Source organism: Neovison vison, chromosome 7 (genome assembly GCF_020171115.1).
Source record: "Neovison vison isolate M4711 chromosome 7, ASM_NN_V1, whole genome shotgun sequence".
NCBI lineage: Eukaryota > Metazoa > Chordata > Mammalia > Carnivora > Mustelidae > Neogale > Neogale vison.
This window is the reverse complement of record NC_058097.1, coordinates 193,234,390-193,261,916: the sequence shown is the minus strand read 5'-3', so window position 1 is coordinate 193,261,916 and position 27,527 is coordinate 193,234,390. Positions and strand designations below refer to the sequence as shown.

General features: G+C 36.5%; 3 protein-coding genes across 3 annotated transcripts; all 3 read right to left on the bottom strand.

Moving 5' to 3' along the window:
• Window positions 1-1,692: 1,692 nt before the first annotated feature.
• On the bottom strand, window positions 1,693-2,634 carry LOC122914438 (olfactory receptor 8K3-like). The gene has a single exon (XM_044261052.1). It carries the CDS (start codon window positions 2,632-2,634, stop codon window positions 1,693-1,695), a length of 942 nt encoding a protein of 313 aa, XP_044116987.1.
• A 10,016-nt stretch (window positions 2,635-12,650) lies between these two features.
• Window positions 12,651-13,622, bottom strand: LOC122913657 (olfactory receptor 8K3-like). Its single transcript, XM_044260306.1, has one exon. The coding sequence runs from the start codon at window positions 13,620-13,622 to the stop codon at window positions 12,651-12,653; it is 972 nt and encodes a 323-aa protein (XP_044116241.1).
• A 6,260-nt stretch (window positions 13,623-19,882) lies between these two features.
• LOC122914437 (olfactory receptor 8K3-like) lies at window positions 19,883-20,824 on the bottom strand. The gene has a single exon (XM_044261051.1). The coding sequence runs from the start codon at window positions 20,822-20,824 to the stop codon at window positions 19,883-19,885; it is 942 nt and encodes a 313-aa protein (XP_044116986.1).
• Window positions 20,825-27,527: the final 6,703 nt, after the last annotated feature.

Sequence of the window (27,527 nt, the reverse complement as noted above, 5' to 3'; positions counted from 1 at the left end):
TGTTTTTTCAAATCTATGTATTATTAATATTTCTCTGTAACTCTGTCCAACATATATAATCTAAGCAATAGATATTTTCTTATATATATGGTATCTCATACTTAGGTACATAATTTTTCTTAATAATTAAAAAATAATCCATAAAATATTCTTAATATTTATCCTTACATCCACATGTCCTCTCTGTGTGTGTATATATATATATATTCTTATGAATTATTTTTATTTGAATTTTGTTGACATCACAGATAATTTTATCCCATGACGGTGGACTCAGAAAACAGTTCAGTCTCTCCATGATGTAAATATGTCTATTGAATGTTTAAAATGTAATAACAATAAATAAAATATAAGAAGATTTGGGGAGGATTATGTAGGAAGTATGTCCAAAATCCACACTAAGTATATAAATTTCTATGTATCATATCATATGTTCACTGTCCAAATTATAGCCTCTTCTCCTTTTGTTTTTTTCAGGTGGGATCATCAAATCAATGTGGTCAAACAATACAGCCTAATAAAAATATAGCACACATTCATTTGAACCAAAATGTAGAAAGTTGACCATTTCAAAGAGGAAACACCCTTATTTATGATAAAGTAGACCTTGTATGTAAGCACACAAAAACAAGTAGAATATTACTTTTTTAAGAAGATATTTATTTATTTATTTATTTAAGAGAGAGCATGCAGGTGGCTGGGGAAGAGGAAGGACAGGGGAACGGGGAAGCTGCTGAGGGAGAGGGAGCAGAGTGGGAGCCTCAGACTCTATACTGAGCAGGGAGCCAGACAGGGGGAGATCCTTGCACGATGGGCTCATGATCATGACCTGAGCCAAAGGCAGACACTTAACCAACTGAGCCACCCAGGCACCCCTAGAACATGACTTTTACAGAAAAGTTACCCTTGTTTTTCAGAGAGATAAGAAAGAATAATTCCATTGGACAAAGTAAGTGTTTAAGAATCAAGATCAAGCTAGTAGGAAAATAGAAATCTTGGAATTATCTATGGCAGATTGCATGAAACTTATTTCAATAGCTGTATCAAAATGGACATATTTAGACAAAATTAGATGCTGTGCTGATCTTTTAGATTGTTGAAGTGCCAAGTGAGAGACTCTCTAGGGCTCCTATGTGAAAATAATGGTGCTCATGAGGAAAGACCAGGGCACAAAGACTCCCTGGGGAATGGAAATACATGAGTAAATTCAGATGACTGATGACTTCAAGCGAGTGTAATACACTGAACATCCTTAAGATAATAGTCAAGTGTGTTTTAGACACCCTATAGAAGCCTACACAGGCTAAAAAAAAAGAAAGTACTTACAGAAAAACACTACATACCTATCATACATAGACACTGGAAAGTTTATTTGATAGTTGTTAACATGAGTCATTTTAACTCTTTTTCTGTACTAAGTATCCTTCTTTACTCCCACACAGCATACCCACATTCCTTGCTTGGTGTTATAGTCTATAGACTCCTTACCCATCCTATTTTCCCATCCCTGAGGAAGGGAAAATATATATTTATATTTGTTTTCAAAATGCGAATAAAAAATTAAAGTACATGGAAGTCAATCTTTAGATATATTTTGAACTCATTTATCTTTACATTTCCCTCTGAAGGAACATACAGAAATGCTTAATGTGGATAGTCTATTTAATAGGAACCATATGGTGTACAATAAACTTAAGAAAAGGTATTGCATAACTTATTCCATATCCTATGTAAAGCACACTTTACATCTTTGTTCCTCAAGCTATAGATCAAAGGATTCAGCATAGGGATAATGAGAGTGTAAAATACGGACGCCACTTTATCAGTGTCAAAGGAATGACTGGACTCGGGTTGCACATACATAAATATCAAAGTCCCATAGAACACTGTGGCTACTGTCAGGTGGGACCCACAGGTGGAAAACGCCTTATGCCTACCATCAGCTGAGTTCATCCTAATGATGGCTACCAGGATCAGCAGGTAAGACACAAGAACTATCGAAAGAGATGAAATCAAATCCAAAACTGAGAAAATCAAAATCATCAATTCAATTTCATGTGTATTTGAGCAAAGCAAAGTTAACAAGGGGAGACTGTCACAGTAGAAATGATTGACAATATTATAACCACAGAATAATGAACTAAAAATCTTGCCAGTAATTAGAAGAGACACAAATGTGCTGTAGAGGTAGGGGACTGCCACCAGCACATAACACACCCTTTGGGACATGATGACAGGGTAGAGTAGAGGGTTGCAGATGGCCACATAGCGGTCATAGGACATTGCCGACAGAATGAACAGTTCACTAATGATGAATATAATGTAGAAAGCTCCTTGAGTGGCACACAAATAATGAGAAATTGTGTTTTCTTCCACAATAAAACTTACTAACAGTTTAGGTCCTACAGTTGTTGAATAACCAAGATCAGTAAAAGCCAGGTGTTTGAGGAAGAAGTACATGGGTGTTTGGAGCCTGGAGTCCACCTTGGTGAGGATGATCATGCCCAGGTTGCCCACCACTGAGATCAAATAGATGATGAGGAACAGCCCAAATAATGGAGCCTGCAGATCAGGACGGTGTGTGATTCCCATGAGAATAAATTCATTCAGCACTGTCCGATTGTGTTTTTCCATCCAGGTTTATTGGAAAACCTATTCTGAATAGATAATCAGCATAGTAAATAGCTTTCATGTTATATCACCTGGGAGTGGTTTTGTTGTTGTTTTTCTTTGTTTTTGGTTTTGTTTTGATTTGTTTTGTTTTTATCTGGTAGGGTTTTATCCTGAATACAAGTAAAATAGCAGTGTCAGAAGTCTATGATTGAGCTGTAAGAAAGCAACAGAAAAATACAGCCTGTGTAACATTAAATTATAAACACATTTCGAGAAAATCCACATTTACCTCACATAAAACATTGCTGATAAGATTGTGAGCTTCTGAGAAACTATCCTATAACCCAGTACACATGCTCTTTTGTCAGAAATTCTGAACTACTATTAGGAAAAACAGTTTTAAATGAACAGAAAAAGAAATGATGTAAATGTTGAGGTGCAATGATGACAGGGGAAAGAAAAAAGTAACACTGTTGGTGAAAGAATAAAAAAAGTAACATTGTTAGTACTGATTTTGTGTGAGATGAGGAAAGAGAAAAGGACTTTCTCTCACTAGTTTGAGACAACTAGGGAAAATGGCAAATTGCTTTTTTGATAGTTTATTTTCTATTTCGATGATCAGATCATTGTGGGGTTTTTGTTGTTGTTGTTGTTACACTCTTTAAGAAAATTATCTATGTTTTCTGTCAGATTTCACTGGAAATTGAATACCCGGTACCTTGTGTCATCACCATAAAACGGCACTTAAAAGTCTCCTGACCTTCAAATATTGCTTTCATATCTCAGTACAAGGCAGAATTTCTCTTTTTTACTTATTATGAATTACTCAAAAAAATCACCTTTATAAATAAGTTGATTTAAATAACTCACAATATTTTTGAGAATAATATTTTTTTTTGAGGAAAAGAAGAATATAGTCACTAAATGAGGATTTAGGTATCAAACGAACACCTGAATAGTTACAGTTTCATAATTTTGTCACAGTTTTTCTTTTTCTTTCTTTCTTTTTTTTTTTTAATTGCCAATTCTTTAGTTAGGTTTTATGGTCGCTCAGTTTGACCTGTATTACTTATATGATCTAGTATTTATAGGACACAATATTTACATAAGCAATATGTCCCTGACGCATCAAAAATGGCTATTAGCACTTGTGAAAATACTTGAACAAGTGAGGTGAAGAGACAGGAATGCACTCTTGCTCTGTCAAGCAGTATCAATAGTAGGATGCAGAAGTGAATCAGAAATCCTATGCTTTGACACGGATTAAAAGTGTTACCTTGCAAAGGTCACCGAAACTATTTGGATATTGGTATAACACAGGACCACCTGAAATACTCTGTTTACCTGTGATGAAACCTCTGTCTTGGCTTCCCCATGTGCTTCGTGATACGGTGATGTGAGATCAATTTATGGATTCTTTGTTGCCCTCTGAGACTCTCCCTGAAGACATGCCAAGCAATTTCTTGATATCCCTAAAGCATTTGAAAGCTTAACAGCATTCAAGGAGGGTGTTTGTTAATTGTCTAGAACAATTTGTATTCACCACTGAATTAGAATTTCTTTAAATTTTTATTTATTTATTTGACAGAGATCACAAGTAGGCAGAGAGGCAGGCAGAGAGAGAGAGAGGAGGAAGCAGGCTCCCTGCTTGAGCAGAGAGCCCATGCGGGGCTCATTCCCAGGACCCTGAGATCATGACTTGAGCCGAAGGCAGAGGCTTTAACTCACTGAGCCACTCAGGCACCCCTAGAATTTTTTTGTTAGTTTGTGTACTACATTCATACATCTTATTCTTAGCTCTTTCTCCCCCTACCCCCCGTTTTGATGGATAATTTTATGTGTGCACTTGGCTAGGCTAGGGTGGCCAGTTGTTTAGTTAAAAAATTTATCTGGATGTTGTTATAAAAATATTTTTCACACATGATTAAAATTCAAATTAATAGACTTTGAGTATATAGCCTTGTACCTTCTGAAATGTAGGTGGACCACATCCAATCAGTTGAAAATCTTACAGAGCAAAAGTTGGGGTCCTCCAAAGACAAAGAAATTATGCTCCTGACTGAAATATAGAAAATCTACCTTAGTTTTCCCTCTTTGTACTCAAGACTGCAGTGCCAACTCTTGCAACGCTAGGCTACTCTACAGATTTTTGCCTTGCCATTCCCAACAAGCATATGTGTTAATTTCTCAAAATCTCTCCCTCTTTCTCTCTCAAACCTATATTACCATATATTTTATATAATTATATATGTATTAACACATTATGTAAAACATTTTACATATATAAAATATCATATATATAACATATATGATATCTGATAGGATATATGATATATACATATAATATATATGATATATTTTCTCCTCCCTTTGGTTTTATTCCTCTGAAGTATTTTTACCAAAACAAACAACAAACATATAGGGAAATGCATTAAACTATGTTATTCACACACCAAGCTTACCAGTATTCCTTCAGTTCTACAATGGTCTCCTTAGATGGATGACATGATGGACTCCTCAGATAACACAGGGAGTCATTTTTAAACACTATCTTACTGCATTGTTCAAATGATTAAATGAGGGGTACCTGGTGGTTCAGTCAGGTAAGCATCCGACTCATGGTCTTGGATCAGATCATGATCTCAGGGTCTTGAGATTGAGTCTTCTATGGCCTGGTGCCCAGTGCATGTTCTGCTTGTCCCTCTCCCTCTGCTCCTCCCACCCACCACCCTCTTAAAATAAATAAATGAAATCTTAAAATAGTAAAGATTTAAATGAACTGAAAGTAATAAGATATTATGTATATAAGTAATAAGATATTGTGCTGTGTCCTTTACTTTTGTCTGTCTGTTTCTCTCTCTCTCTCTCTCTCTCTTTCTTTGTTGGACTAAAGAGAGTGAAATTAGTTATTCTTACTTCTTTTTTCACAGTAAATTCTACTCATCTGTTTAGGTCTTGTCTTTCATTGTATTTGTCTATATTAGAGCTCAGTATTTCTTGTTTTTCCTTCATGCCTAATATCCATTCCAATTATTTTTCTCTCCCTTGTCACCTCCTCTACTGTACTTAACATATATCTTATAAGATCAATGTATTCTGGAAAAATATAATGTTTTATACACATATGTTTTACTATGTCATTTTGCTATCAATTGTGTTGTTGCACTTTAAGCCACATTACCTATTTGTGATGTTTTCATGTTGTGATTCTTTTTCCTTCTTTCTTCATTACAGTCGATAATATATTACAGATTTTATGGATCTACTCTTGGTATTTGCTTGTCTCCAACCTCAGTTATCAGCAATACTGTTCCAACACAGAGTTCCGTGAAAAACCTTGACTTACCACGTTAATGTGTTCCAGACAAAATCATCTGTGGTATACATTTCACATATCAGTCTCTGGCTGTGTGTGTATGTGTGTGTGCGTGTGTTGATATTCATGTAGATCCACCTACATGTATGCATATGACCGCACATAAACACCCTCAACACAGGAAGGTCTCTTGGGAAGAGAAAACGATTCATTTAATTTTGAATTTTGTTAACTATTCCAGATTGGTTGTACCGGTACTGATATCCTCTTTTTTTTTTTTTGAGTTCCATTTTTTTATTGAAGATATGTAATATTCACCAAAATAAAATATAGAGCAACATTTTTTATATTGTATAATTCATGATAAAAAACTTAAGAGATAAAAGAAAAATTTACAAAAATTATGAAAGGAAAACTTTATCACATGGCACTAATTTTTTTTAATCAGTTGAGTTAGATAATTAAAATATAAAATGTAAGAGATCTGAATAATATTATAATAATATCATACTTCCTTTCTTTTTTTTTTCATTTTGAAGCACATTTTATTCAATTTTTTTTATAATAAATTTTTTTATTTTTTATAAATATATATTTTTATCCCCAGGGATACAGGTCTGTGAATCGCCAGGTTTACACACTTCACAGCACTCACCAAAGCACATACTCTCCCCAATGTCCATAACCCCACCCCCTTCTCCTAACCCCCCTCCCCCCAGCAACCCACAGTTTGTTTTGTGAGATTAAGAGTCATTTATGGTTTGTCTCCCTCCCAATCCCATCTTGTTTCATTTATTCTTCTCCTACCCACTTAAGCCCCCATGTTGCATCACCACTTCCTCATATCAGGGAGATCATATGATAGTTGTCTTTCTCCGCTTGACTTATTTCGCTAAGCATGATACGCTCTAGTTCCATCCATGTTGTTGCAAATGGCAAGATTTCATTTCTTTTGATGGCTGCATAGTATTCCATTGTGTATATATACCACATCTTCTTTATCAATTCATCTGTTGATGAACATCTAGGTTCTTTCCATAGTTTGGCTATTGTGGACATTGCTGCTATAAACATTCGGGTGCACGTGCCCCTTTGGATCACTACGTTTGTATCTTTAGGGTAAATACCCAGTAGTGCAATTGCTGGGTCATAGGGCAGTTCTATTCTCAACATTTTGAGGAACCTCCATGCTGTTTTCCAGAGTGGTTGCACCAGCTTGCATTCCCACCAACAGTGTAGGAGGGTTCCCCTTTCTCCGCATCCTCGCCAGCATCAGTCATATCCTGACCTGTTGATTTTAGCCATTCTGACTGGTGTGAGGTGATATCTCATTGTGGTTTTGATTTGTATTTCCCTGATGCGGAGTGATATGGAGCACTTTTTCATGTGTCTGTTGGCCATCTGGATGTCTTCTTTGCAGAAATGTCTGTTCATGTCCTCTGCCCATTTTTTGATTGGATTATTTGTTCTTTGGCTGTTGAGTTTGCTAAGTTCTTTATAGATTTTGGACACTAGTCCTTTATCTGATATGTCGTTTGCAAATATCTTCTCCCATTCTGTCAGTTGTCTTTTGATTTTGTTAACTGTTTCCTTTGCTGTGCAAAAGCTTTTGATCTTGATGAAATCCCAATAGTTCATTTTTGCCCTTGCTTCCCTTGCCTTTGGCGATGTTCCTAGGAAAATGTTGCTCTTGTACCAGCATAGAGAGGAGGTTCTTGGGTCTTCACATCTATGACAGGTGCCTGAATTATGTTCTCTCCTGTTAATGGAACAATATTTTATTAAAATGATTTAATCAATTAATTAATTAATTTAGGGGGAATGAGGGAACAGGGGAGGGGGCAGAGGAGAGGAAGAGAGAATCTCAATCAGATGCCATGCTTCGTGTAGAACCTGACACAAGAATTGATCCCATGGCCCCGAGACCATGATCTCAGCCACAATCAAGAGCTGGTCACTTCACATAGACCAGTGGAACAGAGTAGAGAGCCCAGATATGGACCCTCAACTCTATGGTCAATTAATCTTCGACAAAACAGGAAAAAATATACAGTGGAAAAAAGTCTCTTCAATAAATGGTGCTGGGAAAACTGGACAGCTATATGTAGAAGAATGAAACTCGACCATTCTCTTACACCATACACAAAGATAAACTCAAAATGGATGAAAGACCTCAACGTGAGACAGGAATCCATCAGAATCCTAGAGGAGAACATAGGCAGTATTCTCTTCGATATCAGCCACAGCAACTTCTTTCAAGATATGTCTCCAAAGGCAAAGGAAACAAAAGCAAAAATAAACTTTTGGGACTTCATCAAAATCAAAAGCTTCTGCACAGCAAAGGAAACAGTCAAAAAAAACAAAGAGGCAACCCACGGAATGGGAGAAGATATTTGCAAATGACAGTACAGACAAAAGGTTGATATCCAGGATCTATAATGAACTCCTCAAACTCAACACACATGAAACAGGCAAACATATCAAAAAATGGGCAGAAGATATGAACAGACACTTCTGCAATGAAGACATACAAATGGCTATCAGACACATGAAAAAATGTTCATCATCATTAGCCCTCAGGGAGATTCAAATTAAAACCACATTGAGATATCACCTTACACTAGGTAGAATGGCCAAAATTAGCAAGACAGGAAACAACGTGTGTTGGAGGGGATGTGGAGAAAGGGGAACCCTCTTCCACCGTTGGTGGGAATGCAAGTTGGTGCAGCCTCTTTGGAGAACAGTGTGGAGATTCCTCAAGAAATTAAAAATAGAGCTTCCCTATGACCCTGCAATTGCACTCCTGGGTATTTACCCCAAGGATACAGATGTCGTGAAAAGAAGGGCCATCTGTACCCCAATGTTTATAGCAGCAATGGCCACAGTCGCCAAACTATGGAAAGAACCAAGATGCCCTTCAACGGATGAATGGGTAAGGAAGATGTGGTCCATATACACTATGGAGTATTATGCCTCCATCAGAAAGGATGAATACCCAACTTTTGCAGCAACATGGACGGGACTGGAAAAGATTATGCTGAGTGAAATAAGTCAAGCAGAGAAAGTCAATTATCATATGGTTTCATTTATTTGTGGAGCATAACAAATATCATGGAGGACAAGGGGTGTTAGAGAGGAGAAGGGAGTTGGGGTAAATTGGAAGGGGAGGTGAATCATGGGAGACTATGGACTCTGAAAAACAATCTGAGGGGTTTGAAGTGGCAGGGGGGTGGTAGGTTGGGGTACCAGGTGGTGGGTATTATAGAGGGCATGGATTGCATGGAGCACTGGGTGTGGTGAAAAAATAATGAATACTGTTTTTCTGAAAATAAATAAATTGAAAAAATTAAAAAAAAATAAAAATAAATTAAAAAAAAAGAAAAAGAAAAAAAAAGAGCTGGTCACTTAACCAAGAGCCAGCCCAGCACTCTCTTAACTGTATAATAGTTAAAATATGTTTCTTTTACTGACTTTTCCCTTGGTTTTTGTTTGATCTCTTGGCATGTTTAGAAATGAAGTAAAACACCTTACATAGGTATCATTGAAAATAGGAAACTGCACATATATGAGGTATAAAATTTGCTAAGTTTTGACATATGTATGGATATATGTATCTCTCTATGTAATATTTCCATTCCATCTCATTTACCCTGTAATGTCTCAGAGAGGCTTGGGTTTAATTTAGCTTTCTACTATTTTGAAATACTTATAGAATCATGTGGCGCCAAGGAGCCCAGAGTTCCTGAACCTCACTTAGTTTCTACTAGGAGTAACAACTTGCATCAGTGTTGTACAATACAGATTCTACCACGGGAATTATGAAATTAATATTGGCACAATACTCTGCCTATTTGGGTCACCCTCTCACTTTTGTGTTAGCAAAGAATTATATGTACATATATATGCATATGTGCAATTTTAATCAGATGTAGAGGGGGTATAATCAGCATAACCATTAACATAAAGGCTTATTCCATCACTATACAGGTCACCTATGGTTCCTTCATACCTAACTGCTCTTCACTTCTCTCATTCCCTTGTCCTTAACCCCTGTCAACCACTAATCCGGTTTTCATCACTATACTTTTCTGGGTGCAAGATTCTCAGCTGACAATTATTCGTTTCGATATTTTAATGATGTTGCTCCACTGTCTTCTCACCTGCAGTGCTTCTGACGATAAATCTGTTATTCCTTGTTCCTCTTTCTATAAAGTGTCTAGTGTCTTTGCTTTTTGATGGCTTAATGTTTTATTTATCGTTGGCTTTGAGATATGTAATGATGAGTTGCCTTCAGGTCTGTATGTTCCTTTTATCTGGGGTTTGTTAATCTTCTTGAATCTGAGGTCTTTTAACTTTCATCATGTGTGATTACTTTTCACCTGTATTTTCTTCAAATAATTCTAATGACATTCTTCTTTGGGAAACCTGTCATATGCATACTTGGTTAGTTGAAACTGTCTCACAGATTATTATTATTTGTTTTTATGTTTTTGGTTCTTTTCACTCCCTTTGTCTCATTTTGATATTTTATTGCTGTATCTATAGACTGACTAATCTTTGCTTCTGTAATGTCCAATCTACTGTACCTACAATCCCTTTTATCTTTTACCTTGAACATGGTATTTTTTCTCTCTAATATTTGAAATCCTTTTTTAAAATACCTTCCATGTCTTTAGTTATCTTTTTGAAAATATTATATACAATTATAATAACCATTTTTGTCCTTGTTTGATATTTCAAACATGTGCAAATTCTTGAACAGTTTCCATTGATTGGTTATTTTATTCATTATAGATCATGTCTTCCTGCTTCCTTATATGCCTGATAATTATAGAATGTATTTCACACATTGTGAATTTTTCTTGATGGATACTGGATACATTTGTATTTTAGCAATAATCCCTCAGTTTTCTTCTAGGATATAGTTATTTTGAGATAGTTCAATCCTTTTGGATATTGCTTTTATAATTTCTTAGGTGGGACCAGAGCAGTGTAGAAGTAGGGCTAATTATTCCTCTTACTGAAGGAAAACCTTCTTGAGTACTTTACCTAAAGCCCCACAAACTATGAGGTTTTCTACTCCTTGTACAATACATTCTCACAATTTCTACCTCTGTTTGAGCTTCAGATACTGTTGCCTTTCATCATCTTAGATGGTTATTTCTTTCACCTGGATGGTTTCTTCTTGCATGTCCCGATCACTAATCTGTCCAATAATCCAGGAGGATTCTCTGCAGAGATCCAGTCTTCTTTCTTTGCACAGCTTTTCTAGTGCTGGCACTCTACCTTACAAAATTCAACTACCATAGACTTCTGGACTCTCAACTTTGTTTCTTCAGCTCATCAGGAAAGTGGCGCAATCATGGGATTCACCTGATTTGTTCCTTATCTATCAGGGAAACTGGCATTTGTTGCTTGATGTCAATGTTGTGACCACTTGTTTCATATTTCTTGTCTCTGTTTTTGTTTGGTTTGGTGCTTTTTTTTTTTTTTCTTATCTTAATGGGAAGTTAAGGCCATCTTAATTGAAAGCAGAAAACAGTATTCAACATATCTTAAGATGAGTCTTGGAACTAGTCTTTCCATTCTTTTTAAATAATTAATTTCCCTTTTTATGCTTCTTATACCCCACATAAATGTGAAGAAATATTGAGATTTCCTTAAAGATGTGTTAAGAATGTAATCACTTCTATCCTCGGGCTCAACTTGTCCCAGATTAAACCTCTATTCTCTCTCAACTGTAACATGATCAACCCCCTCAGTGTCTTCAATTTCCCATTTCAGAGTTTTCCATCCATTATTTGCACAGCAGTGATAGCTGTCCCCTTATCAAAGATAGATCAAACCACTCCTTAGCTCAAAATCCTCCAAAGGCTTTTTTTTTATCATTTGGAATAAAAGGCAAGTTTTACAATGGCCTATATAAGTCCTACAAGATCACATTCTATATTATAAGTTCATCATATTTCTTTTATTTCTTAGTCACATATATGTTCCCACCACCTTTGACTGTGGTGTTCCTCAGCACATTAGTCATGGGAACTGCTGCAATGTTTGGTCCCCATGGAACAAGCTTCCGATGGGTAGCCAGAGTCTATCCACTTAGCTCCTCAAGTGTTTGTTTCAATGCTATCTTTGCAGAATGCTCTCTCATAACCTTAATTAAAGGGTGACCAGCATCCTGACTACTGGCTCTATCCCATTTTCATATAGCTCAATCCAATCCATCCCACTGTACAGACCACTTCTCATGCTGCCTATTTTCTGTAAGCCCAATAGAGGGATTTTTATTAAACTTCACAGTATATGTTTATTTCCTTGATTAATTAATTTATATAGTATCTATCAGGTATCTTCTTTGTGTTTGACTTTTACTATGCTAGACTGTTATAGATAAGGTTGTAAAAAGAATATATGGAGTCTCTGGTTTTATAAAAATAAGTGTTTAGTGGAAGAGACAGACAAATAGGGTAGTGCCAGAACTTGTAGGAATAGTACTTGACCTGGAACTGAAACTAAATTAGGTTAGTATCTGAAGGATGAGAAAGAAGAGGCAATCTGTTGGTGATTATCCTCATTTGAATTTTGAAAATAATGTATATTTTTCTTTATTTCTATGCTTATCACACATTGATTCTTGCTCACCCCCTTCCCGGAAACAACAGAACAAGACTACAGCAAGGTTAACTACAGTATACATTGACTAATACATAATTTAGTGTTAGTGTGCCTTACAGTGAATTTTAAGTAAAACATTTGCAAACATTCTGCAGGTCCTACATAGGGCATTTTTCCCCTGTTTGTCCCTCAAACTATAGATCATGGGATTCAGCATGGGTATAACCAAAGTATAAAACAAGGAGGCTATTTTATCAGTATCAAATGAATGACTGGGTTTGGGCTGCACATACATAAAAAACAGAGTACCATAAAATATGACTATCACTGTCAGATGGGATCCACAGGTAGAGAAAGCCTTGTGCCTGCCCTCTGCAGAGTTCATCCTGAGCATGGCAACAAGAATCAGCATGTGGGACACAAGGACTATCAGAAGAGATGACACCAAATTAAAAGCCGAAAAGATCAAAATTATCAGTCTAATTTCATGTGTGTCTGAGCAAAGCAAATCTACCAATGGTAGACTATCAGAGTAGAAATGCCTGATGACATGATAGCCACCAAATGATGAAAGGAAAATTTTTATAATGGTCAGCAAAGACAGAAGGATGCTGTATAGATAGGGGATTGCCACCAGCAACTGAGATAATCTATGTGACATGACGACTGTGTAGAGCAGAGGGTTACAGATGGCCACATAACGGTCATAGGCCATTGCTGACAAAATGAAAATTTCACTAGTAATAAATATACTAAAGAAGGTGAGTTGGGTAGCACACCAGGTATTAGAGATGGTAGGCTGATCTACAGCAAAGTTTGCTAGCATTTTGGGTCCCACAGCTGTTGAATAACCCAGATCAGTGAGAGCCAGGTGTCGGAGGAGGAAGTACATGGGTGTTTGTAACCTGGAGGCTATCTTGGTGAGCATGATCAAGCTCAGGTTACCCACCACTGAGACGAGGTAAAATGTGAGGGAGAGTCCAAGCAGTGGAGCCTGCAGCTCAGGGGATCCTATGATTCCCATTAGAATGAATTCTTTCCATGTCATTAGATTGTGCGTCTCTGTACAGGCCATTTGGGAAAACTGTACTGGGAAGAAATGTACAAATAATCACTAACTTTCAGGACGTATGACTGAGAAGAACATTGTAGTAAGTGATTAAAGGCTGAGATCTTGCATTTATGGTCTGTTGCTTTATTTGACTGTATAACACCCGGCAGCTCAAGTCTCTCTCTACCAGCTCAGCTAAGCTCTATACAGCTTTCTTAGACACCAAAAGCACAAACAATTCAGGTAAAAATAGACAAATGGATTTAATCAAAATTTTTTTAAAAAACAGACTTTTGTGCATCAGAGAACACTATAGAAGATGAAAAGATGACCCACACAGTGGAGAAGGTTGCAAATCATTTATCTGATAGAGCTCTGTTATATAGAAGATGTAAAGATTCTCCAATTCAACAGAAAAAACAAACAAACAAACAAACAGTGCAAATTAGAAAACAGGCTAAAGACTTGAACAGACATTTCTCACAGAAGATAAACAAATGGTCAATAAACTCATGAAGAAAGGTTCAACACCCTTAGTCATTAGAAAAATGTAATTCAAAACCACAATGAGACACCACCATACACCCCATAGGATTTTTTTTTTAAGGATTTTATTTATTTATTTGAGTGAGAGAGTGAGCGAGAGAGGGAACACTACCCCAGGGGGAAAGCCAGAGGGAGAAGCAGACTCCTCGCTGAGCAGAAAGCCTGATGCTGGACTCCACCCCAGGACCCTTATATCATGACCTGAGCTGAAGGCAGATGCTAAGCCACCACGCACCCCTAGGATGGATATTAAAAAAAAAAAAAAAAAAAAGGAAAATTATAAACGCTGACAAAGGTGTGGAGATTAGAACCTCTATGTAATCTTGTTGGCAATGTGAAATGGTACAACCACTATAAAAATGATTTGAAGTTAACTATAGAATTGCCATTATAACCTGGAAAATCCAATTTTAGATCTGAAGAGTACAAACTGTTGCCTCACAGTAAATGTCTAGGTTTCACCAAAATTTATAATAAAGATGTTTACAACCTTGTATTCACTCAGAAACTTCAGTTACCAAAGCAGATTTTCGAAGAGATTGCTGAAACACTGAGGGGGTATCAGACACTAACGAGGTCCTGAAGAGTCACTGGTCTGAGTTAGTTACAGAGACAAGTACATTCCACTCACCTCTGAGGAGGAATCTCTTTGTTTTCCCGTGTATTCCTAACAGAACCCTGTGAGAAGGAGTTATGTGTATCTTTCCTCTTTTGAGGCTCTCCCTGAGGAGAAAGAATACAAGTTAATTAAGCTTGGAGGTTAATGAAGCTGTGATATACCTGCTAATTGTATAGGACATATTTATATCCCCCTACAAACAAAGTTCTCTTAGATACCTTTCTGCACAGTGTCTCCTGGTTAAGTCTTTCTACTCTAATGGAGAGATCTGGAATCCAAACATTGTATCTATAGGAAAGATATTTTCATTTTTCTCCCAACCTGTAATTGTCTCTTGTTAATACAATGGTTTTTTAGGATTTCATGGATGAGAACATAATGGAGGAATGTTTGAATCACGCTTATTGCATCCTTTTAAAAATTCACAAGGTAAAATATGTATGTGTAGCCATTTTTCCCTTATTGGTGGTGTTTTAAATTTATTATTGAGTATGTTTGCATATTGACAAATGTATTTATCATAAATAAATTTTACAAAGGTAACACTTTGTGTAATTAGAATCCAAATTATACAGTAATGACAATAACAAAAATAGAATAAAACATTATCAGGACCCCAGAAGACCCTTCATTCTCCTTTCTACAATCAACTGTCCCCCTTATACACACACACACACACACACACACACACACACACAACCATTATTCTGTTTTTTTTTTTTTTTTTTAAAGATTTTATTTATTTATTTGACAGAGAGAAATCACAAGTAGATGGAGAGACAGGCAGAGAGAGAGAGAGGGAAGCAGGCTCCCTGCTGAGCAAAGAGCCCGATGTGGGACTCGATCCCAGGACCCTGAGATCATGACCTGAGCCGAAGGCAGCGGCTTAACCCACTGAGCCACCCAGGCGCCCCATTATTCTGTTTTTTAACAACATAAATTATTTTCACTTATTTTTGTTACTTCATATAAAAGAAATCTTACACATACTATATTTTTGTGACTGTTTTTTTTTTTTCAGTTAATATGCTGTTATAGTCATTGCAGAATGTTCATTTTCATGTCTGTATACAACTCTTTTTATGAATATATCACAAATTAGTTGTCCATTATTTTATTGTTCAATATTAGAACTGCTTTCAACTTTTAGGCTTTACAGCTAATGATATTGTAAACATTCTACTTCACCTGATGTTTTGATGAACATAAAACTTTCTTTTTTCACATCTTGGACCCTTATGAAATAATAAAAAATGGATTTTATCATGTATTTAGAGAATGGTTAGAGAATCATTTATAGATTATAAAAAATATCCCAATAAACATAAAAGCTTCTTAACAATGGTAATTAAAAATGGCTACTCCCACACCCTTTGTGTCTATAGCAACACTGACTTAATCTTGAATATAATTCTATTTCTGTGTATCTCTTATCCTAAAAACCTGAGCCATAGGCTATGCATTTTTAACATTAGTAAGTACTAGCAAATGAGTTTCCAGGTGGTTATAACAGTATGCATTCTTAGTAGCTGTGCAAATTATTATAATTGTTTAATACTCTTATTAAGATTTGGTATGTTCCATCATTTTCTTTCTAGCCTTATAGATGATGTGAAGGGTAACTATGTGGTTTAATTTGCATTATCCTTGTACTGAATGAAATAAAAAGCCTTTCATTTGTTTCAGAAGTATTTATATATTTACTTTGAAAAGTACTTGTTCATGTCTTTTGTCATCATTGTCCTGTATATCATGTCAACTATTCATTGATTTGTAAGAGTTATTTTTCAATAAGTGCTTTTAGATAATTTGTATATTTATTTGAGAAAAAGTGAATCTGGACACCTACCCAGATCTTACTAGAATCATTTCTATTTGATTTAAAGATCAAATGTGAAATGCAAGTAAACACTTTAGGCAAAAACATAATGGGACATCTTTGTGGTAGTAGAATATTTTTAACAAAACACATAAAACAATATTTGTATAAAATTAAAATGATTCAATGAACTATTTTAAGAATTCTGTTCATCAAAATAATGTGAGAGGGAAACTTTCATAGTAAGAGGGAATACATTATCAGTCCTATATAATCAGATATACATAAATGAAAAAGGACTCATGAAAAATATAAAAGTAACTCTTCCTCCAGAACAGGAGGGGGGTGGCAAAGAAGATGAATGAATTTAATATTCAGTGAAAGACACCGTAGTCTCCAAAAATTACACCAGCTCATACAAATAACAATGAAACTAAGCTGAGTTATTATGGGCACTTAACATAAGTTACACATTTTGTTTCAGAACGTATAATAACATTAAGGCGTCCTGCTTGTAAGCAAGAATGCAGGGCTGATTTCACAAGGGAAAACCTATAACATAAATGGGGAGACTGGGTCTCCTAGACTTGGGGATAATTTCAGAGGTAAAGTTTCAAATATTTCAGTAGACATTAAAAGTTTTATGTAGATTTTTAAGTGTAATAATATGTGTCCATCACTATAGTATCATACAGAATATTGTCACTGCCCTAAAAACTTTTATCCTCAACTTATTTGTCCTTTCCCTGCCCCAGTATACAGGATTTTTATAGATATCATTTATAATACTGTTTTCTTTTATTCTGGTCACTGAGGTAGTTTATTGGAAATAGGTGTTGAATGTTATCATAAATCTATTTTAGGTTTTCTTTTAACTAGTAATAATGTTAATTTATGTTAATTTATTTTCTGTTGGCATTTGCATGTCTCTTCTTCTAGTCCTCCTCCTCTTCTTTCTAGCTCTTCTTCTTGCTCTGCTGTGTAGAATATATTTTTTGAAGATGTCATCACGTATTCACCCATTCCACCCTTGATAAGCACTTAACACCTATGATGACTACATCTGCCACAAACATTCTATTACTTATTCTCCAGTGGACATAATTGAACAGGAAGGGAATTGCTGCATCATAGAGTATGCACACACCAAATTTAGTAATTATTCTCTTATTTTTCTAAAGTATTTACATTAACATACTCTCCCTGAAACAGTTGCAAGAATTAGAGTTTCCCACACCCTTATCGACACTTTGAATTATTATCCAAATTTTGAATTTTAGCTACCCTGCTGAATGTGTAATGGTATCACAGTATATAAACTTCACTTACACTTAATGAATAATTTTTTTGAACACATTTATGCATTTTTGGCAGATTTGATACCCTTTTGTGAAGTGTTCCTTCAGGTGTCCTGCCCTTCCCCCAACTTATTCATTCCCTCCCAATAGGTTGACGGTGTTGATCATCTTCATTCTAGAAGTTAAGACAATTTGTTGTTTTATTTTGTTTTGTTTTACAGATTACTCTGAAGGGTGTGTGTACTTCACATGTGGTCCCTCTGGATTTTTTTGCTTTCTTACAATATTTTTTTATTAATAGAAATTTTCATTGTAGAGGGTACTATTTCTTTATTAGCATTATTATTTCTTGTACCCTGTCTAAGGAATCTTTGTTGATCCCAAGTCATGAAAATGTTATTTTACTTTGCTTTACCAAAATTTTGGTTTCAGCTTTCACATTTCCATTCATAGCACATCTCAATTATGGTTTGCATGTAGTGGATAAAAGACCAAGATTCATGTTCTACATAGGAACCTAATTGAATGCAGTCAGTTTATTGAGAAGCCTGATTTTCCCCACTACATTGTGGTAGGGCTATTATTTTAAAACACGTGGAATTACACATGTGATTCTATTTTGGACTTTATTATTATATTCTTGATCTCTCTGTAAATATGTGCACTGATGACATATTTTTATAAAAATAATCTCACTTCATTAAAGGAATTGTTTCTGTTATTGGAAGTCCTCTGAAGTCTTTCTTCTTCTGAGATATTGCCCTGGATATCTAGATCCTTTGCATTTCCACATAACTTTTGATATCAGCTTAATACTAAAAAATGCTATTGAAATTTTGATTGTTAGTGCATTAAATCTACAGGAAAATTTATGGAGAACTGGCCTCATCACAATATTTATATCTTCTAACCAATGACATGGTATATATATAAACATTTATCTCTCCTCCAGTAACTCAGTAATGTTTGTTACAGTGTCTAGCAATGAAATCATGCAAATCGTTCATTAGACTGTTCCCTAAGTATTCTATAGATTTTATCTAGCATAATTGATAGTTTAAAATTTCAACTTTACCTATTTTTGCTGGTGGATAGCAAAATAATTCATCTTTAATATGTTGATATTATATCCACTAATCTTGCAAAATCTACTTACTATTTCTAATGTTTCAGTGTGAAGTTTTTTGAACTTTTAATGTACATATTTATGACACATGAAAATAATCAAACTTTATTCTGCTTTCCCATGTTTACACATGTTCATATATCATGATGTAACAAATCTGAAATGCCACCCATCAAAGGGCATACAGTTAAAGTGTCAACAGGGATACAGCTAAGGACAGACAGTGTTGACTACACATTGGTGTATATATGCCCAGCACACACACACAGAAAAAAAAACAATAAATGCCATCTTATGTCAGTATGTCAGTGTGGTGGGCACTGGTCTTAAAGTGGTGTTTAGTTCACAAAATATATTTAAAAAAAGACACCAGAAAGGCTTAAAAAACTATTTAATGGGGATGCCTGGGTGGCTCAGTGGGTTAAAGCCTCTGCCTTCGGCACAGCTCATGATCCCAGGGTCCTGGGATCGAGCCCCGCATCGGGCTCTCTGCTCAGCAGGGAACCTGCTTCCCTTCCTCTCTCTCTACGTAACTTTCTGCCTACTTGTGATCTCTGTCTGTCAAATAAATAAATAAAATTAATAAAAAAGTTATTTAATGGCAGATGTATTGACTTCCCTTAAACCCTTAAATTGTAACATAAGTATTGGCAATTTGAGAATAGAAGTCTGCACTCCAGTTGCTCATGGTAATACTTAAGGACAAGTAAAAATTGATACCAGAAGGATGATCACTACTGGAATAACTATAAGTTGAAAAATGAAAAACATTCTAGTTTCCATTACTTTTATACATTACACTTCTTAAAGGCCTATGTCATATAATAAATAGCGGTCTGTAACGTGACTTATTATATACAGAGTCTATGCTGAGTCCTACATAGGCAGTCTGTGCAGACTTTTCCATATTCTATGCAGGGCACCTTTCACCTCTTTGTTTCTCAGGCTATAGATCATGGGATTCAGCATAGGTATAATCAAAGTGTAGAATGCAGAAGCAATTTTATCAGTATCGAAGGAATGACTGGATTTGGGCTGCACGTACATGAAGAATAGTGTTGCATATAATACAACAACCACTGTTAGATGGGATCCACAGGTAGAGAAGGCCTTGTGCCTGCCCTCTGCAGAATTCATCCTGAGGATGGCCATTAGGATCAGGATGTAGGACACAAGCACTATCACAAGGGAGGAAACCAAGTTGAATGCTGAAAAGATCAGTATTATCAACTCAATATCACGTGAGCTTGAGCAAAGCAAAGTTAACAAGGGAAGACTATCACAGTAAAAATGTCTAATGACATTATGGCCACAGAAAGAAGACATAAATATTTTTATGGTGGTTGTCAGAGAGAGAAAGGCACTGTAGAGATAGGGGATGGCTACCAGCACCCAGCAGACCCTTTGTGACATAACAACTGTGTAGAGCAGAGGCTTACAGATGGCCACATAGCGGTCATAGGCCATTGCGGACAGAATGAAAAGCTCACTGATGATGAACAAGATGAAGAAAGACAGCTGTGTGGCACACCAATTGTAGGGGATTGTATTTTGGTTAGTTACAAAATTTACCAGCATTTTGGGTCCCACAGCAGTTGAATAACCAAGATCAATGAAAGCCAGGTGTCTGAGAAAGAAGTACATGGGTGTTTGGAGCCTGGAATCCATGTTGGTGAGGATGATCATGCCCAGGTTGCCCACCACTGAGACCGTGTAGATGATGAGGAAGAGCCCAAAGAAGGGAGCCTGCAGCTCTGGACGGTCTGTGATTCCCATTAGGATGAATTCTGTTAGCACTGTTAGGTTTTGTTTGTTCATCCAGGCTGTTAAGGAAAATTGCTATGGGAACAACCATCACAAGAGTCATTGGGTTTCAGGAGATAATGTCTGTTGACATTTTAGGATGCAAAGCCATTGTGGGTAAGATAAACCTAATTTTTTAGACGGGTTAATTTAAAATAAGACTCACCTCCATCACTGAACCTGGAACCAAATTTAAAAAGTGTTACAACCTAAGAAATAGGGCAATCTTTGTTTGTTTGTTTGTTTGTTTTTCTTTGGTGCCACATGCTAGCTGGAATTCTTGATTTTTTAAAAAAATGTTTTGCATTTAAAATGCCTGTAAACTGTGGGTTGCTGGGGGGAGGGAGGGTTGGGAGAAGGGGGGTAGGGTTATGGACATTGGGGAGGGTATGTGCTTTTGGGTAAATTGGAAGGGGAGGTGAACCATGAGAGACTATGGACTCTGAAAAACAATCTGAGGGGTTTGAAGTGGCGGGTGGTGGGAGGTTGGGGTACCAGAGGGCACGGCTTGCATGGAGCACTGGGTGTGGTGAAAAAATAATGAATACTGTTTTTCTGAAAATAAATAAACTGGAAAAAAATGCCTGTAATTGGCTAAATATATAATACTTTAGAAGGAATTATAATAAAAATAACAACGCTCTGCCTCTTGCCCTTGCAAACTTTAGTTCCAACCTCCATGTAAACCATGATTAACCCAGTTTCCTATCTGTGATATGTTGCACACCAAGTAAAGCCTGCATCTACAAGTTATTCAATATAAAAAGGAAGAATTTGGTACATTCTCACATTTGCTTTGACCTTAGACCTGATTCTCTGAAATGATGTGTTTAATGGTATAGTTGTACTTTCTACCACATTTAAAGACAAGTAAAAGTTAGACTGAATTTTTTAATGTATTCCTTAAAATCATCCAATATACTGCTATAAGTGCAACAGACAAATACCACTCTAAAGTAGGGGATACTATCTCAAATATCTTAGAGGTTGGCAAATAATGTTGCACGAGGTACATGAATGAAAGATTAATTTGAATACTGTTCTTACACCTTTATTTCATCTTTCATCATATGTACATGAAATGTTTTCTGCTACCACATTTTATTTAAAGATTGCACTTTATCAGGGCGCCTGGGTGGCTCAGTTGTTAAGTGTCTGCCTTCAGCTCAAGTCATGACCAGAGGGTCCTAGGATTGAGCCCTGCATCTGGCTGCTTGCTCAGTGAGAAGCCTGCTTCTCCTTCCCCTACTCCCCCTGCTTGTGTTCCCTTTCTCCCTGTCTTCCTCTCTTTGTCAAATAAAAAGTGAATAAAATAAAAAAAGATTGCCCTTTATCGACCTTTACTTTTCTAACTCCTTTCTCCTTCAGATTGTTTTTAAAGACAGGTGTCCCAAAATTTCATGAAAAAAGAGATTATCCATATTTTTTACTAACTATTCCAGAGTGAAAAAGTGAGAACCCCACTATAATTCATTCTGGGAGACAAAATCATCATTTAAAAAAGAAAGATATGATAATAAAAGAATCCTACAATATATTCAGTATATATGCATCCCACAAACTCACATATATTTATGATACACACACACACACATACATACACATGAGTAAATATATTTCCTCTAAACAATATTAATATGTCACTTATATCAGTATTTAAAAAGGTGTAACAATTATAGGACATCCACGCTGCATTCATCCCACATTTATCTGGATGATTGAATTTTGGAAATTCTATAATTAGAATTCATCACATTATCCAACTGAATTAGAAAGAAAATGGAGCATTTTAATGGATGAAAAATTAATGCCATTTAGTATGGACAAAAACTATAAAAATTAAGAATAAAAGAGAAATACCATAATGAATATCTAATATAAACTGCCAGGTACCTACTCTTAAAAGGTGAAAAGTTAAGACATTTTGGGAAAAAAAAAAAAAAACCTAAACAAATTAGAAAAATATATTCCTGGATTATACAAATTAGTGTTATAAAAGTTTCAACTGTGTGCTCAACTAGAACTTCTGGATGCCCTTAAATAAGCAGAAATTTCCAAAAGAATAGAATAAAAATTCAATATTAATTTGACAGATAAATTACTTCATAAAATTTTCTCTATCCAAAAATCTATTCAAAATATTTATGGTAAAGCAATAACAAACATTCATTAGTAACAATCCAACAAGTGACAAGGCCTGATGTCTTAAGCTGTAAATATACCCAAAGAAAGGACTATCCCACAGCAGTTTTCACAGTTTGGCAAACCTCTTCATCTCAACATTCATTTTATTGTGATACTACAAAAGTCTGTGGAGTTCTTCTAAACTCAATTGAGTGAATATTTGTGTGGCCTCCTCCCTCCGGTTCTACCCAAGCACTGCCTGGAAAGAAACAAGGAAAGTGAGCATCAAACCTGACTCTTAGCAGGTTTGGAAGCAGAAACTCCAGAGCGGCGTGCCAGGACCTGGGGGATGGGCATGGAGTCCAAGGATGTCCTCTTATGCAAATGAGAACACTCAACCTCACCTCAATATTCTATAACATTTTGTAAACAGCCTCAACTGAGTGCTCATACTGGGTTGGTCATACTGAGAACACGGCACATTTACTAAAAGTTGGGAGGGAAAGAGGACAGAAGAGGATTGTAAGTAGAGCTTATGAAAATACTAACTCTCCCTTCACAATTTTTTATTGTCTGCAATCTCAATATAAATGTAGAAATAATAACAAATAGAAATGAGGTCCCTTACCACCTTTAAAGAACACACTCATAGTGGTAAACATACATCATTACTCCAGAAAACCTAGTTATGAAGAGAGATGATTTACATGCATGATGTACTGTACGGAGTCTGGCTTTGGTGACTATACTCATATCGGTCATTTAAGTGGAAGGCAGGGATCCAAAATCATCACTGCAGCTAATCTAGTAATCAATATAATCAATGCCATCTATTCACCTTAAGTGAAGACTGTCTTCTTGTTCCTTTGTGTGATTACTAGACCTGAATGCTGTCAGAAGAATTTATGAACATCTTCTCCCTTTGAGACACTCCCCTGAGAGTGTGAACACAATTCTTGGTTATTCCCAAAGCATCTGAGAGCAAGAAATGATGCCACTGGTCTTTGCTAATTACTCAGAGTAACTTTGATTTCCCTACTGAGGAGTTTTTTTGAATATTTTATTTATTTGAGAGAGACAAAGAGAGAGAAGTAGGGGTAGGGGCACAGGAAGAGGGAGAAGCAGACTTCCCACTGAGAAGGGAGTCCCGTGCAGGTTCCATCTCAGGACCCTGAGATTATGACCTGTGAGTTGAAGGCAGACACTTAGGCAACTGGGCCCCCCAAGCACCCTGTTTTTATATATACAATTCGCTTGCTTTCCTTAGATACCGTTTTTACTGTATTCACTTAAATGTCTGGATGTAAGTAGAGTATTTCTCAGATACTTTCATCATCTATCAATTACATAAACTTCTAGCATTTTCCACAATGGGTTCTTCCATGTTTTATATGTGAGGATAAAGACAAAACTATTTACACATGACCTATAGTGTGTTAAAAGCTCAGAAGGAATAAACAATTAAGAATATGTATGTAAAGTAATTTATAGGGCACCTTGGTGGCTCAATGGGTAAAGCCTCTGCCTTTGGCCCAGGTCATGATCCCAGAGTTTTGTGAATGAGCCCCACATGGGGCTCTCTGCTCAGTGGGGGACCTACTTCCCTCTCTCTCTCTGCCTGCCTCTCTGCCTACTTGTGATCTCTGACAAATAAATAAGCAAAATCTTAAAAGGGGGGGGGCACCTGGGTGGCTCAGTTGGTTAAGCCTCTGCCTTCAGCTCAGGTCATGATCTTGGGGTCCTGGGATGGAGCCCTGCATTGGGTTCTCTGCCCAGCGGGGGACCTGCTTCCCCTTCTCTCTCTGCCTGCCTCTCTGCCTACTTGTGATATCTCTCTCTCTCTCTGTCAAATAAATAAATAAATAAATAATCTTTTTAAAAAATAAAGTAATTTATATTTAGTTTTTTAACCTAAGGGATTGAGTTAATGATACATAATTCCACAACCTGTGTTCATCCTCATCCTAATTCCCACTCCTACATCAGTTTCCTTTCCCTACACAAGTATCTCCTCCACAAAAGTTGATATATGTTCTTAATAAGAAATTCAGCTTTATGGGGTGCCTGTGTAGCTCAGTCAATTAAGTGTCTGACTCTTAGTTTCAGTTCAGGTCATGATCACAGGGTGGAGAGATTGAGCCCTGCATTGGGCTCCACACTCAGTGGGGAGTCTGCTTGAGATTTTCACCCTCTCCCTCTGCCCCTCCCCCCACTCATACTCTCCCTCTTAAACTCTAAATTAAATAAATAAATATTTTTTAAAAAGTAACATGGCTTTATAAAGTGAATATAACTCATGCTTTGAAGTGTGCACATAGGTTGTTACATGATTTATTTCGATTCCTCAAGGTTCTCAATCAACTATATGTTTTTGAATTTTATTCATTTTCTATATACACAATATTCTGATGGCTTCTGTTTAATAAAATTGCTATAATCTGTCTCTACCCCCGTTTACTATAGGTTTGCTGCCATAGTAAGAGGCATTTAGTTATTTCCCAACTTGTGACTCTACATGCATCACCACAATTAACTTTGTGTGTGTGGTCCCCAATGACCCATGAATGAACATGTCTGTGATGCATCTCCTGAGGCCCTGTTTTTGGATAAATAGAGCACATTTAATTTATTTACATAAGGATGGATCTATTCCAAGATTTCTTTGAACCGCATACAACCCACCATCAGTACACATCATTTCATATTGTGGACGTCCAACTCATGAATATGTACCGCTGGAACAAATGGTAAAGGCTACAGCAAATAATTAAATCAGATAAACTTTATAGAGCTAATATCGTTTTCCTTGATTTAATACTTTATTTTTTAAAAGAATCCAAATACTTGTCAAGATTTGAAAAAAAGAAAAAGTGTGCTATGATTCATGTAAACAAAGAAGTTCAGACATTATAACGGAGACTGATGCACATTAATTCTAGTATAATGTTACTATTTGGATGTCTATAACATGATAATGCTGCTGAAGTGGTTGTTGGTGTGAAAAAACACTGACACACACCTCATAGCAAATGGGTGGAGGTGACCTCCAAATCCTACTTTTCCTCCTGGGCACCTGGCTAGCTGACTTCTCCTCCTCCTGGCAACTGTAAAGAAGTAGCTGAGCTGTAGCCCGACTCTTCTTGGAAGCACAGCCCCTCCCTGTGGACAGCCAATCTCCGTCCCTACTGTGTGCAAGTCCTGAGTGCCTCCCACAGTGCTTTCTGTTTCAGAGCTTGTAGTTCTTTTTTTCAATGGTTTCCTTGAAAGCATTTGTTTTTTTTCATTTCCATGGGGATGGCTTTTGAAAATAGCCATTTGGAAGGCAGAGGGATAGATGAGACCCATGGCACGTAGATGTCTGGTGAAGACTTACGGACTTGCAAGGAGATGGCAGCTCAATCTAAACTTACCTAGACCTTAAGGGATAAGAAAATCTGTATTAGAACACTTACAATTACTCAGTTTAACTTTTTTAAAGAACTTATTTATTTATTTATCTGGGAGAAAGAGACTTCATGGGTGAACGAGGGGAGGGACAGCAGGAGAGGGGGAGAATCTCAGGCAGACTCCGTGCTAGGTGCTTCATCTGATGCAGGCTTGAACACATTACCCTGAGATCATGATCTGAGCTGAAATAAGATTCTGATGCGTAACGCACTGAGTAACCAAGATGGTCTCTTAATTTAACTTTTAATTAAAAAAAAATCATACCAATTTCTGTTATCTTTTAGATTATCAATATAGTAGGAAACAATTAATACCAGACATATTTCCTGGAATGTAAATAAAATATTAGGATATATGATCATGGTGCTTCAGAACAAAATGAACTGCTGTGAAAATAATCCTTCAGTAAGTTTTGGAGTTTAAATTCACGAAATGGCATTTACTATGCTGAATTTGGGGAAGTTTGGTGGTTTTTCTTATTTTCATGGTCTTGAAAGGATTCAGTGTCTGTCACACAAGATTTACGCACTTGTAATGCTTTCTGCCTAGAGCATCCCTATATATGGAATCAGGTCAAAGCTACTGCTTCTGTGGCAGCTGCAGAAGGAGGGGTCCTGTGGCTGTTTGAAGTGTGTCCTAGTGTTCAGGTGTTGTCAGACTTTGCTTTAAGGCTGTGTCTTGCATCTTCTCTTGCCCCTCACCACTAGAGGGATTTTGTTGTCACGGGACACAAATGTCATGGAACCTTAATAGCGGTTAGTTAGTGATAAGCTGGAAGTACAGGTGACTTACATCTCATAGGGCGTGAGCTTTGATCAGTTGGAGATTAAAGCTGTCATATAAATTATTTTCCATACCTTACTTCATGGGAAACTGGTACTGGGCTGATACACTTTCCTGACTGGTTGATTGTTTTTTTTTGATAAATGTGTGCAAGTGATATGTGAGTACATGTGTATGTGTGCATACACTTAGGAATCTTTGAACTAAATACTTTCTGCTTATCCTTCATTAGAAGAGGGCTTTGTGTATAGTTTACTTAGGACAAACTTTGTAGCTAAGTAATTTAGGAGGGGCAATTAGTGGAAGGTTTTTGAGACCATCCCATTGAGTATTAGTGAATGAGACATGCAAAATTTTAGATTGC

Bases quoted from the DNA above. Each gene is read 5' to 3' on its own strand.
- LOC122914438 (XM_044261052.1), bottom strand. From the start codon at position 2,634: ATGGAAAAACACAATCGGACAGTGCTGAATGAATTTATTCTCATGGGA.
- LOC122913657 (XM_044260306.1), bottom strand. From the start codon at position 13,622: ATGGCCTGTACAGAGACGCACAATCTAATGACATGGAAAGAATTCATT.
- LOC122914437 (XM_044261051.1), bottom strand. From the start codon at position 20,824: ATGAACAAACAAAACCTAACAGTGCTAACAGAATTCATCCTAATGGGA.